Source organism: Egretta garzetta, unplaced genomic scaffold (genome assembly GCF_000687185.1).
Source record: "Egretta garzetta isolate BGI_Z169 unplaced genomic scaffold, ASM68718v1 scaffold586, whole genome shotgun sequence".
Classification (NCBI taxonomy): Eukaryota; Metazoa; Chordata; class Aves; order Pelecaniformes; family Ardeidae; genus Egretta; species Egretta garzetta.
Genome location: NW_009259978.1, coordinates 45721 through 62454, shown reverse-complemented (window position 1 = coordinate 62454; position 16734 = coordinate 45721). Strand labels below are relative to the sequence as shown.

At 42.3% G+C, this 16734-nt stretch overlaps 1 protein-coding gene across 1 annotated transcript; it reads left to right on the top strand.

Moving 5' to 3' along the window:
• Positions 1-3531: 3531 nt before the first annotated feature.
• LOC104127741 (interleukin-8) lies at positions 3532-6762 on the top strand. The gene is made up of 4 exons (XM_009640438.2): positions 3532-3862; positions 4637-4772; positions 5549-5632; positions 6221-6762. Exons 1-4 carry the CDS (start codon positions 3685-3687, stop codon positions 6249-6251), a joined length of 429 nt encoding a protein of 142 aa, XP_009638733.2. The 5' UTR covers positions 3532-3684; the 3' UTR covers positions 6252-6762.
• The last annotated feature ends 9972 nt before the right edge of the window (positions 6763-16734 follow it).

Genomic DNA, 16734 nt, shown 5'->3' with positions numbered 1-16734 from the left:
CAAATTTATTTTTAGTATGAATATTTATTAATATTTGCTAATATTTTATGTTAATATTATAATGAATATTAATGTATCATTTTCCAGTATTACTAGATACCTTCTATTAATAGTCAGTGACTTTCCGTATTGAATTGGATCAAACGAAACATTTCATTTAACCCACAACAGTCTTTTAACTGAAAGCTACAATACAGAATTGACTGTTTTCAAGCAGAGCTGAAACATGTAACTTAAATATGCAGTCACAGAAATACACACTTATAGTATAATATTTATAAATACATAAATTAAAAGGCAAATCAATTAAAAAGCTGTACTGCCACTTTGTGATTCCAGAGGGATTCAGGAAAGCCCAGCACTTGCCATGATCTGACTAAGGGAACGTCACCATCTGTATTTAGGCACTTAAGTTTGATAAAAAAATCACAAACTGACCTAAGCTTTTCTCCTTTGTCGGCTAGCACTTCCACATATAGCAAGTGAAACCCCAGATGTTTAGGAGACATTCTGCTTTTTACGTATCCGCTCCCTACACTCCACCTCACTGTAAACTTCCACAAGGGTTTGTACAACATCGTGCCCGGATTCTGACCAGCGGAAGCGATTACTTCCCAGCCCCTGTACTTGCCCCTTCTGCTCTTGGCAGGTTGAGTGGAATGGCAGGTGAATGCCAAGCTCTTTGTGGGGAAGAGGTGGTGGCTTCAGAAGACAGAGTGGGATTTTTTGCCTGAGGAACAAGAGTGGGCTGGTAGAGAGGAGGCACAGGAGACAGGAGTTGACAGAGTTCACCTTGCGCTGGCTGAAACCTCCTTCCAGCGAAAGCTTTGTCTCCTGGGCCTTTGGGAACTTGTGTGCACAATTTCTCACATGAGAGGTTTGAATTTGTCTAAAACAAGACGGATTCCTAATTTTCTTAGAGATAGAGTAACTTTATCAGCCCAGAGGCTGGAGCATTCCTCTGGAACAGGGGCAACTCAAACCAGTAAGGGACTGGAGCCCAGCTCTCCCCCATCCCTCGTGATGGTCTTGGTCACGAGAGTACGCATGAACCCCCCTCACTGTGTCCCTTGTGTTTGGGTGTCCTTTGCTACATGCAAAGACTCTAAACGATCCCAGTCAAGAACCCAAAAGATTCCCTTTTGACTTCTACGTTCCTTAGACAAGGCAAAGAGTCTGAAAAAGAAAAAAACCAGTAGTTTCCATCCCACAACATGGAGAAAACATCCTATACCCTGCCTTAAATCCCAGGCAAGGGAAGTATTTACTTCCCTTTTCAGCAGCCTTTCAGTAATTGGACTATTGCATAACTGTTGTTTTGTTCGTTACAAGCGTGCTTTAAATAGGGTTGAGCATGGAAGGGCTCCGCTTGCGGCGGTATCAGCTCACTCAGTGACGTTATCCTCCAAAAGGAGCAGCAATTCCATTTGCCCAAGTCATCTCTGATGGCTGGCGGGAAAACACGCGCTGCCAAAATCAGATAAAGGATTTACAATTCCCAAAGGCGAGGGCTGGGATGAGATCCTGGGCAAAGTGTTGAAGGGATGTGGGGAGAACTTGGGCGAAGCAGGGCACTCCCAGGAACACAGGTTAGGAGTGCTTGGCCTCTGGGCTTGATCTCATGTCCCAACCTTTTTATGCCACTATTGTCTCTATTACACCCCCTTCACATAGTCCTGGTGAAACCGTGTCACATCAGAGAAAAAGCGGAGGTAGAGGAGGTGCTTTTTAGTGGATTTTGATTTCATTACAAACATCCTGCTCTTTGAGACAGATACTTAGCTCAGGGGCAGGGTTAATCATATAGGTGGAGCAGGCTCTTGGTTTCACTTTTGACCCCGGGGTTTTCTGCAGATGTGTTACTGCCACACGCAGGAAATAGCTGAGTCTAGTGGTAAGGGGGACAAGCGGTCATCAGTTTTACTTGGGGATTTGAGGGGGAATTTTATTTTTTTTGCCTCGGACACGAATGACATTAGGAACTAAGAAAAGTGGGATCCCTAATCAAATTTTAATTACCCTGTGTGTGGGCATACATATGTAGAGACACAGAGAGAAAGAGAGAGAATCCAAGAGAAAGAATCAGCAAAGCCTCATTTCGGGTAAACTGGTTAAAGCTCCAACATGTACCGCTTGACGGCAGTGAAACCCCCCTGTGAAGGTAACATAACCTATACAACGTAATACAACATAAACGATAGAACATAGCCCTCAGTACCTGGTGAAATCCTCTCCTTTTTCACGCCGTCAGAGAACTGAATGTGTTTTTCAGTAAAGCTCTCTAAGACGTCCAGCCAAGGAGAAGCACCATTAGGGGTCGGAATCGGTACCTTTTGTTGACTCAGTACTCAGTGAGAGGCAGGAGAGACAAACTTGGCGATACCATTTCTTGGGCTAGCTGACATAGTGATGGGAAACAGATGAATTTTCATCACAGACTTCCTTTTATCAAGTAAGTTAATGACAAATGGCACACAGTAAGCCATAATAAATTATGGGCAAAATATTAAATTATTACTATAAATAAATTATAATGTTTTACATGCTAAAGATAATTGAGTTTTTACAAGCTCCTCGGAGCTGGGGAGAAGCACCTCCATAAGTCCACAGATCACAGAAACATGAAGTTTTGAGGCTGGAGATGACAAGCAGCAAAAATCAGCATTGTCAAAAGGACGTTTTTACGGCACTGAAGCAGAACTCCTAATCTCACTCTCTCCAGATGGGTTAAAAGCCCAAGTCTTCATTTAAGCAACAGATTAGCACTTGAGCCCAAGTCTTCCCTTGAAGTTGGCTCCCTTGCAAGGGAATATCTCTACCAGCCACAGCAAATAAACACTCAGCATTCATGCACCAAGGTTCTTTAACAGAAATGTCTATAGCAGTGCCATAACACTTAATGCCATTTCCCTGTGCTAAGACCTACGGTTACGGTCACTGAAAAAAAATACAGAAAAGACGTTTTGTTTGCTTTCAAAGCTTCCTCTGTTTATCATTATAAACGTGTGTGACATGAAAAACGCAGGCATGATTTTCAAAGCCGTTCAGAATTAAGTACCTGCTTCCCACAGGAACCTTTGAATACTGCAGCCTCAATTCCTTTACTGAACAGAGCGTGTTAGAGATTAATTTACTTTGTATGATGCAACTTGAACAGGAAAAAAGAAAAGAACAAAAAAATAAAATCATTAACATCAAAATAATGCTGAGGTAAAATCCTGACCCCAGTGAAAAAGCTTTTCAGCGACTTCAGCACAGCCCAATTTCCACTCTTAAAATCAGGCTTAAAATCAGGTAAGTAGAAGCTATCACCATAAACAGTGATAATAAATTGCATATCTTGAGTCTAGGTCTGGCATCCCTATGAAGAACAGTTATTACCTAAAGAAAATAATAAAAACAAAACACAACTAAAATGTATCTGAAGCCATCGTAAAGTTGTATTACTAATTAAGGGTATGCATTAGAAAAAGCACAACATTTACAAGTCTACAAAAGGAATCAGAATGCATGGCTATTACTTACCTATTTTAAAAAAAAAATATATTCTATCATTCTCAGCAGAATAATTACTCGTCATCTAGCAAGGAGTTTCACAACAGTCATGTGACTCACTTTTTCTTCATCTGGGAAATTCCTCTAACGCAACCCACAGGCTAGCAGAGCACACATGCTGGGCACAAAATGGTATATAAGCAAGATGGATCGGCCAGACAGGCATCAGCAACCCTCCGGGACAAGAGAGGTCACTGCTCCACAGAACCAGAGCTAAACGATCCAGTGAAAAACCCCGGTCTAATCATGAACGGCAAACTTGTGGCTGTCCTGGCTCTTTTCCTGATTTCGGCGGCTATGTCTCAAGGTAAGGAAATCCCTCCCGAGATCCCCGTGGCTGTAGTGTTGTCTAGGCATCTATCGAGAAGCCTGTCCTTGTGGAGAGGTAGCGTTATATTTGTTTCAGCAAATTAGTTTCTTTTGAGATATTTTCAGCAACTTCTCTTCAGCCAGAAATCTACCACGCAGCCCTTGTACTGAAGAGTTACTGACATCTTGTGGGAAAAATTTTAAGGATGCAGCTTAAATGTGCTTTGTTTCTCTGTTGCACTTGAAGCGTATGCAGCTAGAGACAGGATCTTCCTTCTTAAGTGTTTGAGTGTTTCTCCCCCTTCCCACACAAAGAACAGTTTATGATCTCGTATTTGTTACTGAATGATCATACTGCCTCAAGCAAGGAACATACAGCTGGGAAGGGGGAACAAACAATACAAACATAGAAGCACGGACAAGCCTCCCATGAACGAAAAAATCTAGGGCTCTGTCTTGTGAAGGGTTGCCAGTTTGTCGGTCCAGCTATTAAAACGATGCAACTAACCGTACAGCGTGGTCAGTACAAGCAACCACGGCATATGTGGGTTTATTTCAAAAAGATGTGTTAATTTAGTTTTAAATGTACTTGGGCATCAGCTCCTCTGAAAGAAATAAGCAAGCGATCTTTATACTGTCAGGATTTAGGCAGCTTGGACAAATGCAGTATTTTAATTGAGAATGTCGTTAAAATAGAGCAGTCATGCTTTGTGTCTGATATGGTGATGGTAAGACCGCCTCTCAAACCACGACCTTCCTTTTCCGCTCACAGGCAGGACCCTGGCAAGGATGGGAATGGAGCTCCGGTGCCAGTGCATAGCCACTCACTCCAAGTTCATCCCTCCCAGAAACATTCAGGATGTGAAGCTGACACAGAGCGGCCCCCACTGCAAGAACGTCGAAGTCATGTAAGTAGCTCTGCAAGAGCTTCCCTCTCCTTCACGGGCACCCTGCTGCTGCTGCAGGGGCTTTTACGCTTCGTGACGAGTACGACAGTCAGCAGGCTGACATGACAGAGTCGGATTTGGTTATTCTTTTGAGAGAGACGGTTTTAAGAAATAGACCACGATTTTCCATCCTCTTTATGACCCTACGTATTCATGAACTGATCATTATTTATCTATCATGGGACGTATTAAATATTTCTGTTTGTAGAACATGAATTTCAAGGACTGGTCAGTTCTTAATACACGAGGCAATAATGTAGTTTAAATCCTGCATTTATTAGGCAGGCAGAACTCCCATTAAAACAGCTTGCATCAGTCTCAGAGAGAAATAAGAGATTTAGGGAAACAATGAAACTAATCTGGTCTTGAATAGCATAGAGGAGGGACTGAAGTGTTGAAATCCTTCTGCTGCTGACCCACATTTTCACCACTGGAGGTTTCAGCCGTTGTGTAAGAAAGCTTTATTAATGTAAACAAATTCAAACCAACTACCCATACATATTAAGAAAGACTTTTGGGAATGTGTGACTGCTTTGAGAGCAGGCACCCAGGCTCACACAACGTCTGGATGGTGTTAGTCTCCTCAGTTGTGTGACACATAACAAACCGGCCCAGTCTAACCTAGAGCAGTTGAGATGAATTCATACTAACTGATCTAAAAATGCAACATTACATCCTGTGAGCAAAACAAATCCATGTAGCAGTTTCCTGAATTTTCTTTATTCCCTGTTTTGCAGAGCTACTCTGAAGGACGGCAAAGAGGTGTGCCTGGACCCCACTGCTCCCTGGGTACAAGTGATCATAAAGGCAATTTTGGCCAAGTAAGTCCCATTCCCTCTCATTTTGGGCAGTTGAATAGTAAACCTCCCCCAAAAGCCCATTTTAGGATTTCTTAGTGATACTTTCCATTTTCTCTTAATCAGATTTAAAGAACAAGGAAACTTGCTGCTTAGTAAGAGAATTAGTCTTAGTCTTTCTGACTCTGCTGCAGGGTCCTTGTTCAAGCTGATATGTCACTACTAAACATTTGAGTACCAGCAACTCTGTCTGGAGGGAAAGGAACATGGAAGTGTTTGGCCCCCTTTGAAAAATGAGGCTTTAAGAAATTCATCTTCCCTTTACTTACAGTAGTATGCATTAATAATTCGTATTTCTGAGTTAATGAGCTTCTTGATGAGAGTAAATGCCAAAATTCATGCTGCAGAAGTTTCCTAGCTGGGCACCAGATGTGCACACACTGGGATTTCAGTCACTGATTTTGAAGCATCACCTTTATTCTCTCTGTGCCTCAAGATAGCACATAGGGTTGGAAACAGACCACTCATCCCTAGCTGTCCGTGCAATGCTAAGCAATGATAACCGTTCCTGGACCTCCTTTTAAATTATCTTCTTTTCTTACCTCTTAACAGGGCTCAACTCAATTCTGACTCGCCTCTCTAAGAAACGCCAAGACAGAAAAAACCTGGGAACAGCTCCTGCTCCTCTGTTGAGAGAAACATTTGAGAAAAGCATCATTCAGGCAGCGTACCACCTTCCACCTTCTGCATCAGTGTGATTATGTTAATTATGGATTGGTTCGATTTATTTATTTATTTATTTATTTATTTAACTGCATCTATTTAAGAAGGTCTTTCAAAATGGTCAGTGTTGTCTGTGGGACGCGCTGTTCATTGACACTGAAGACACTGAATAGGAAAAGTGGTTTGCTAAAGGAAATGAAGAACCTTTGGCAGCCACTTCAGCCAAACACAACTAGTTAAGTGCAATGCACTTACAGCACAGCTTATTTACAGTAAGCCTTACTGCTTTGCTAATACACCGGCAAACTGGTAATTCCTCCTGCTCCCCTGGAGTGCACTAGTATGTTGTGTCAACAACAGTTTCCTGAACCACAGTCGGCCTGTGGCTAGACTGTGGTTTCTGACTTTAAAAATCTGTAAGAGAAGGGGTTTGGTATTTATTTACTGTGATTTTCATGGTATTTATAAATGTATTTATTGAATAGTTTCTATACAATAGAGAAAATAATGATAATTTATTTAATTTCTACTGGATTTTCCATTCCTACCCTTCATTTCTTAAGAAATACAATCTCATGGCTCTGTACAAGGACTTGGTTGTATGTCTAATGAGCTGCTCAGTCAGCTAATGGAAAGAAACCCTGCATCTTACATACACAGAATTTGCTTGTAAGAGTGTAATTATTCCTAACAATGTATTATTAAATGTTTTCTACAAAAAAAATCTGTTTGTTATGGGTTTGTTGGTTTACATTTTCATTTGCTTTATTGGGAAACAATCTGCTTCATTTTTGCCACCTCAGCCTGATTTCTGGAACTGAAATGAAGATTTTTAGTAGATGGTACCATAACTCACCCTGTTATGGTAACCTGACGTTACTGAAGGCAATAACAAACTCTCAGGGTAGGGTAAAACGCTCACTCTCCTCTCTTCAGGCTATTCCCAGTCCTTGGGGACCGGTGGGCTGCAGGGCAAGGCTCCTTATTTAAATACCTTGTGGGCAAGCGAATTTTACTCTCAGACGCCTAAACACTGCCAGAGTTGTAAATATTCACTACACCAAAAGGCCACTATTTCCTACCAGAATGGGAATTTGTGACCTTTACTTTGTGTACCCAAATATCAAGCATTTGCCCTTGTGTAACAACTGCTTCCTATTCTGATCCCTGAAATGGAGAGTGCCAAGTACATGACGCCTGCCTCTTTTAAATAGTCCAGCTATTCCTCCCCATCAGGCGCAGCCACCGATGCTCGGCCCCTTTGGGAGAGAAGCACTCGCACCACATAGGAACACCAAAATCATAGAATCATAGAATGTTTTGGGTTGGAGGGGACCACTAGAGGTCATCGAGTCCAACCCCCCTGCAGTCAGCAGGGACACCGCCAACTAGATCAGGTTGCTCAGAGCCCCATCCAACCTGGCCTTGAATGTTTCCAGGGATGGGGCCTCCACTACCTCTCTGGGCAACCTGTTCCAGTGGTTTACCACCCTCATTGTAAAGAATTTTTTCCTTATATCTAGCCTAAACCTACCCCGATTTAGTTTAAAACCATTACCCCTTGTCCTAACGCAGCTGGCCCTACTAAAAAGGTTTTCCCCCTCTTTCCTATAGGCCCCCTTTAGGTACTGAAAGGCCGCAATCAGGTCTCCCCGCAGCCTTCTTTTCTCTAGACTGAACAAGCCCAACTCTCTCAGCCTGTCCTCATAGGAGAGGTGCTCCAGCCCTCGGATCATTTTAGTAGCCCTCTTCTGGACCCGCTCCAACACTTCCATGTCCTTTGGCGACTACATCGGCCAATTCCCTCAGGACTCTGGGATGCATCTCATCAGGTCCCATGGACTTCTGTGTATTCAGGTTCCTCAGGTGGTCTCTGTGTATTCAGGTTCCTCAGGTGGTCTCTGTGTATTCAGGTTCCTCAGGTGGAACACCAAGGAAGGATTCTGACAGATAAACTGGGGTGCCTCACGTTGTTTCCACCCCATCTCCTGTCCCAGGGGGGCTGTTGGAGAGCACAGCTCTCATGGGTGTAATGTGTCTTCCCATAGGGGTCCCAGTTCAGTTCATAAGACAGTAGCATGAAACAGCCGTGCTTACCAATTCTCTGAAATCACCAGCTCAAAGTGCAACGGCAGCCAAATGACAGTGAGCGACATGTTGGGCATCTTCAGGAAGGGAACTGAGAATAAGAGAGAGAGCGGAAGGCTAAAGCCTATTGCTTTAATCTAGTGTATACCTATTTATCTGAGGCATGCACACTATTTCACTTCTACTTATGATCTAGTCTTAAAACAGTAGAAGGCTTTCTGCCAGGTAGCTCTGTGATCATAAAATAAGAGAGCTGTTTTTGGCTTTCTTCTTCTTGAAGACCCTTCGCAGTAAGACTGATGTCAGTCCTCTCCTCGACCCCTGCTATTTTGGCATAGGTTTGAGGTGTTCAGCTGCTTGAACTGTAAACAATGTTATCAGGCCATGCAGAAGCCATAGGATAAAACTGCACCTTTGAAAACATTATTTAGTAAGCGTCTGTGCATGCGTGGGTGCCTGTGTAACACACCAGAAAGCTGACCAGGCAGTAAGAGTCAGGACATTTGCACCACAATGGATGGAAGGACCCCGAGATTTCACTGCAGCTAACTACCTGTGCTTGTCCCTCTTCTCCTTTTCCCAGTCTCACCTAAGCTTCTGCTCCCCTTGGCCACTTTGTTTGGCACCTAAAGTGTATTTCTACAACCCTGCCAGAAGGCCATTCCATGTTACGGCTGCCATGTGTGTTCATCGCCCTCCCTTCATTTCTCTACTGCCCTCCTCGCAATTAAATGTAGCAGAGTTGTTTACATGTCCTTTCTGTCCTCAGCTTGGTCCCTTACTTCACCTCTCTTCCAAACCATTTTCACTTCCTTTTTTCACCACCAATTTCAGTTTGGGGTCAAGAGGACAGTAGCAACAACCAGGCAACAACCTGGTATTTCCTTATCCACAAACTCCCCCTGCCATGCCTGGCTGCTGTAGTTTGGCTTTTATTGAGAGCCTTTTCAATCACTAACTGTAATTTGTTCCCTCGGGTTTCAATGTTACTGTCTGACAATACCGAAAGTATACCTCTCTCCAATGTATAAATGCTGCAACCATAGAGGAAGTCATTAAAAGAAATACTGGAAAGTCCCCGAAAAATACTTTCAACTCTCCCTTAGAAGAATGAGAATACAAACACTGCTTTGCCAGCCAGTGTGTCTGCGCTGAATATTGACTAATACAAACATCCTGGTTATGCATCAGGTGACAGATGCATTATCCATGCTTTACTTGCTTTTGTTTATGGATTCCATCTCATGCTGGAAATGATTGCACTTCTTATGTTGTTATCACAAAATGTGGGAAAATCCCAGGAAAACCACACATAGTGCCAGCTTGATATTGCAGACTCATTTCAAGTGTTGCATTTATTCTTGTTTGGAACGGGGCATTATGAGCAACTCCACAGGAAGTGGATCCTTTAATACAGACTGCCATGGAAACTTGGGGGTCAGCAAATAGGCATTTTGTTTCTGTGTGCAGAAGTGAAATGAGAATTCTGCCACCTATAAAAATAAGCCTGAGGTCTCTGTTGTTGAAAACCATCGTGAATATTTATTTTTAAAATTGCCTGCAGTTAATTATTTTTAATAATAACTATTAGCGCTGGTCAGTGCACAGATGACTTTGCAATTTCTGTGGATTTCTAGAGAGGGAGACACTATGTGTGGCAGAACCTGGCAGGTAGGCTGAGAATCTAAGCGCAACTGGGGAATTACAAAAGGAATAAGCTGGTTTCCTTTAGTGAGATCGAATGCTCAGCGAGAGTTCGAGTGCAAAGTCTGTGCTATTACAGCTCCGTATCTACAATACTTACAATGCATTTTCTTCAAACCCATCATACTTTTGGCCTGCTCAACATCTTGTGACAATGACTTCTACCGTTTAATCACATTCCGTGGAAGTACACGCATCTGGTGGCTTTCAACATGACACATTGAAAGCAATATGATTTTCTCGTGTTTTCTCTCTTTTTTTGCCCCAATTACTTTCTAAATGCTTCCTAAAGCTCTGGATGCCTTGTTGACTGCCATAGGACATTGTACGCAGTTCTAGAAAAACACCGTGCCTGTGACACTCGGATCTATGTCCTCGGTGACAGTAACTAATCTACAATTCCTTCTGCGCATATACAGATGAGTTATAGGTAGAACTCGGCTCACTGATGCCAAGTTTCACCCGCCCTTTCCTAAAACAGGCAGCGTTGTGACATTTTTCTGCAATTTTCTTCAGGCAGATTTCAACATAGCTACGCTCAATAATTTTGCATCATTACAAATATCATTTATTCTAAACAATTATCAACCTCTGACAGGTCCAACTATCTTATTCCATGAAAGTTAAAATTCACGACGAACATGATCAAATTTTGGGGAAACAAAAGTTGCACTAGGTTGACCAGATCCCACTTGCCTGTATCTCCACAGACTCAGGCAATGACTCTAGCAGGTATGTGAAGTAAGATTCTGTGCTCCAAAGGGCGCACTGGCAACTCCAGTATCACTCTGTCAATTCTGCCTATTCCTTACTGGAAAATGAGGAAACTGGGGAAAATCCAGTATTTTTTTCTTTTGCAGAGCACTATTTTACATACATACACACCGTATAAAAATCTGTGTAAATAAGAGGTCATTAGATAAGTAGCTTGTTTTGAGAGCACACTCGGACCCAGCTAATCACCTTACCTCCAAATGAGCCTTCCTTTTTTGAGAAGGCAGTAGAAAGAGCGGAGTTGAGCAGCTTTTCTGAGTCAGCTAATACAAAATGCCAGAATGCCAAACCCAATTTTTAAGCGCTGAAGTAACTCTCACGCTAAGCTCCTGAGAGTAATGGTTTCTAATTTTTCCTTGCAACTATTTTCCAGAATGATGAAAACGGCATGAGGACTGAATGAATAAGTCCACCCTCTCAGCCTAGCTTTTTTATTAAAGATATATATTACATGCTTCCACAGAAATAATGAGACTTCAAAAAATACTGACAATTCTTCTTTTCCTCCTCTTTTTTTGAGGTCACATTTTTGTCAAGACTGCAAGCAGACAAGAGAATCGGAATTCAACTGCCCATGCTAAACCCAAAATGTCAATACAATTGTAAAAGCTTGAAATAGTCACCACTTCTATCTACCTTTAGGGAACTCCCCTGTAAATGCTTCTGTCACATTTGTCAACCTTTTTATTATGTAAGGTTATCACAGAGAAGGGAGCCTCCTCTCACATCCAGGGGCACGGATAGACATTTCACCTTTTTCTCTGCCACCAGGCAGGGCAATGAGCGTATCGATGGTTCTTGGATTCATATATGTCCTTCCTGACAGTTTTGTTATGCTATCAAAGTGGGATCAAGTGCAAAAAATGCTGAGGAGATCTTGAATGAACTACTAGCATTCCCAGGATTAAGAAAGAAAAATGCCAGGCCCCTGGGCTGCTCATCCCTCTGCCCTCTGAACTACGCTTGCGCCTGTGAAGCCTGTTCAGGTCACCTGGATGGGACAAACAAGATCAGAAGGCTGCGTTTGCTCCACAGGGGATGCAAGCCCAGAGTTTCAGGGGACTGACTTGGCGATGCTCCCTGTAATAGAGCCGAGGGCTGCTTGGCCTTTGGGTTTGTGCTCAAGCCTCTGCCACCTAAGCTACTCTCGTATTTACTTCATCTCACTTTTACGGTGTTCCTACCACAGGACGCTTGGCAATTTAAAGGAACTGGGTGGGGCCAGAGAGAATTTCCCTCCGGGAACTAATGAATGGCTTAAGAGAAACTAAAACATAAGCAGGTGATAGGAAGACAAACCTTAAATCTGAGAAATGGAATTTTTTTTTTAAACTGTTAGCAGTGTATTCTTTCCTTCTTTACTGTTTTATGAAGTGTAGGACACACATACGAGGAACGCATTTGCCTGTCCTCTAGACTACCATCTCTCTTAGAGCTCTGCTACCGTATATTCAAACTATAGCAATCTTCAGCAGTGGTTACTGCTAACTTTTGACAGGACTTTTTATGTCTTGCTTTCTAGTGACTTTTTGAAATCCAAATAAGAAGGAACACATACATTTTGTGAAAACAGACTTTGTCCTCTTCCATTCCCTTGAAGAAAGCTCTGTTTATCTGTTTCTTCTTACTTGTGTTTTGTTTTACTTGACGCAGAACTTCTGTAAGGAATAAGACTGCAGGAGAATGAGCCGCAGTGTAGGGGCAAAGCACAAGCATCAAGGAAACAATTAATGCCATGGCCAAAAGGAAAGGTCTTCTAACTGAAGGCCAGTACCTATTTAGCAGTACTCACGAAAGCACTGCCACTGCTATAATGAATGGGAGATAGTTAATGAGTACACACGCACTAGATGACTGCCTTATGTTCTCCCTTTGGTCAGGCTTTCCACAGAAATAAAGGAGAAGCTATATATACCAAGCACAGGAAAGGACCTAAATGCAGAACTGGAAACATCACCTGCCACCAGCCAGTCCTGGACATGGGGTGGAACTGTTGCACTATTCCTTCCCATGCAGAGAGAGCCGGGGTGAAATCCCTCTCAGTGTCTTCAGCACTTCAGATTTCAGCCCCCACTGATGTTCAGCGTGGGTTTTTCCACTAACTGAAACAACACCAAATTTACGTGAAATAAAACTAAAAAAACCCCAAAACTCATTGGGACAACGAGGTATCTAAATCCTTAGGCGGTTTTTAAAGGAACAGCCAGAATCCATTTGCAAACAGAGACATCTGAGATGCTTATCTTCATTCCAATCTCCTGGGCTGACAAGAAATTACTCTTGATGAGGAAGGGAAAGCAGTAAAAACGGAGAGAGGACTCACTTCTCGGTTTGTTTAGGTAGGCCACTCTTCCCTTGCAATGTGCTGGAAAACAAGTGGCCCACTGTAGTTAATTTTCTCATAGGTAGAAAAAAAAAAAGTAGAAATTGGCTTTATGTTCAAATCTACAACACTGGGTTTGAAATACAGTTCTGGCATTTCCACTAAAACTACGTGTTCCACAAAAAAGCAAAGAGGTGAAGTCTTAAAATACGTGAACTGTTAACATGCTGAGAATACAAGATGGCAAGCAAGGATATGGAAATACAGCACCCGAGAAAATAAGCTACAGAAATCAGCAAGTGAAACTATACTGCTGATACAACTCAACGGATTTTTTTCTACAAATTTATGCCTCTCTCATGACTGATTATATTTCTGTCCTTAGCAAAGTTTCTGGTGTGAACAGCAAGTTCACTCCAGCCCAGGGTGGCATGCCACTGACAGGAAAAAAAGATCTTTTGCAACATTTAGGAATTTTTAATGACATAACCAACGACTGAATATGAAACAGGAATTCTGAGGGTGCGATATATAAGGAGGATGAATTACACTTCCCAGATGTCCATAATGCTCTGCAACGAGCGACACCTACGTAGATTGAAATCTGTCATCTAATCATGCGTGGCATTGCTGCTGCCCTGGATCTTCTTGGTATAAGAAGGTGTGTCCGAAAGTAAGCGAATTTTTCCAGTCCTTACGACCAAAACCAGAGTAGCTTTCCAAAACCACCCAGTGACCCTGCTCAGGACTTACCTTGAGCTCCTGGCATATGTTTAGAGAAATAGTTACTAGAAAATGACATCAGAAAATTATTTGTGTCCTATTTTCCACTTGTCTGACCTCATTCTGGCTCAGATAGCGTTTCCCTTTATGCAGTATTCCTTTTTCCTAACTGTGTAGGCCACAGAATTTGGTTTGTATTTGTTTTTCCGCTGTAACAATTATTCTATATGAAAAAGGATTGGATAAATGGAAGAAGCATCTATATCCATGCTTGAAAGCAAAACCAAATAAATATTTGGAAAGGCATTAATGCATATTTCGTATGATATAACTAACCATAAATCATGGTTATATCAGGTTCCAGGTGCTTGAAAACAAACCTTTAGATTTTTTTTTAATATTTAGGCACTTCAGAACAAGGATCAGAGGCAAACCTTTATTCAAGTTTTGTCAATATGAGAATATTCTTCTAAGATGAAAACCAGGGCCATCACATAAAGCTAACGGAAGCAAAGTTCAGACAAGCAGTAAGAGGTGGTTCTTTGTGCAACAATTACTTGACCTGGGGAACTTCTCGCCAAAAGATTTGGTGTATTTCAAAAGTGTACGGAGACTGAAGACAAGATTCAACAAGAACATAGAAGAAAATCCACCGAGGATACCTAGATGCACAGAGATGCCACTCAGGTTGGGAAATCCCTGCTCTAAAATCAGCTAGAGTGTGAGAATCTTCTGGACAAGTAGTCCTAAATGCTTGTCCTCTTCTTTTCTTCCTTTCCAAGGCACCCGCTTTTTTCCAAGGCACCCCCAGTTCAGGAATGAAATACCAACTTCGACGGACCTTTGCTCTGAGCCTCATGGCCATTGCTACATTTTCTGGTGTGCATCAGAATCTAGTGCGATTTATGAAGGAAACTTAAAAGTCATGTTTGGAGACACAAGAACTAGGCAGCCTGCCTGAATCAGATTTGCATAGGGTTACTTTGAGCGCTAGTGTCTGATAGTACCTGCTTAATGATGCTTTCTCAGAAAACAAAATATTTAAAGGTTATTGTCCAGTCAAATAGAACTGATAGATTCTATGATTCTATTAGTAAGTGTCAAGAAATCAGACAAAGTGCGATACATGTAATAGCATTTGGTCAAAAGTCCTGGAGATGCCTAAAAATGAGCAAAATCAACTCCTGTGATATTAATCCAATTTCACCCCACACAGTATGGGCGTGACATAACAGCGCCACTAACTCCATCACCGACCTCAGCTTAGGCTTTTACAGACTGACCCTTTATGTATAGGGACACAAACAACAGCAAAAACCCTCTCACACCAATTCACATGTCCCGCGGCTAGCAAATTGTTATTCTAGTTCTTAAGAGCTATGAATTGTGTCTGTTCCTGACAAACAACTGTTTCGCAAAGGAATGCAAGAAGTAATTTCAGATCAACAGTTCAGCCTCGCTGTTGTGAATCTCAAACCCCGCAATGTTCTTCTGTGTAAATGTAGTGATTGCTTTTGAGCACGTAGGCTTAATCTCAAAACCAGTGTGACTCACTGACTCAATTTGCTTCCTTTCACCGTAACAACCATCAGATATGACTGATACAAAGTGTACTTTGTGACCCTGCAATCAAAAATATCCTCTGAGCTGTAGTGTTGGAAATCCTGCACTTTCTACTTCTAAGAAAGCCTATAAATTAAATGGCCACATCCTGAGTATTTTTGAATGCCAAATATTTGATCTGAGTGACAAAACATGAATTCTTTCCTGGTTTACACTTACCTTTGCGGTCTCTCTCAGCTTAAGACAACAGATATTCTTCAGTTCAGTTAAGTCACCATGAATCAGAAATTACTATAATGCCATCAAACTCCAATACAATTGCCCCTGATATTAAAGATGCAGATACGTATTTAGGGGAACTTTTTCCCCAACACTTAAAGGGGAACTGAACTTAATCAAGGCACTCGCCTTGATTCCAACTTATTCCAACCACAGCATTGTAGGAGGTTTCTGATTCCCTCCCAAAACAGGCTGCAAACAATACCAGATCCACAAGATAGGCCACAAGGTACAATGTTCCTCGTGTCATTTTCTTATTCCCCAGGGACACCTTCCCTTCTCCGAGCAGCGCTATATTATTGCAATGATTACAAAAGCCAAAGGGTGCTGCCCCCTCCCTCAATACCATCGCTTTCTCAAGGTTCCCAATTTGTACTCTCCTCCTGCTCAGCATCACTGCTGCGTTCACTGTAGAGAAGCTGTGTCAAGTCCAACCCCAGTGCATCTACTCCATTACCTGTTGGTAGTATACAGACAAAAGCTCGTGTCCAAGGAGATGTTTGCATATTACGTGTGCTATAATGAATGACTGTTTGCTTTCCTGTTTCCTAGGCTAAGATGTAACTGAAAAAGTGAAAACCTGAGACAGCCAGTACTGCATTTTCACCCCTGATCTGTCCAGACACTGCTCCACCCCAAAACACAATGAAAATACCTTCCAGGTGTGTGCCTACCCCAGGAACAGGCAGTTCTGACTGACCAGCCTGATAATCAGCAGCTTGTTTAGAAACGCAGCAATTTCCCCTGCATCTCTTTGGTTTCACACCATCTCACAGTATTCGGTTGAGGATGGGTATCAAAGGGCAGCCCTGCTTCTTCCGAGCGTTCCTGCACTGTGTCACACATTCTCACGGGAAACAGGGCAACTCCAGGCCCTTGTTGGGCAAAATGACCATGATGATACACCACCTTGATGATAGCCGTCCACTACTTCCTTGCACAAGTGGAT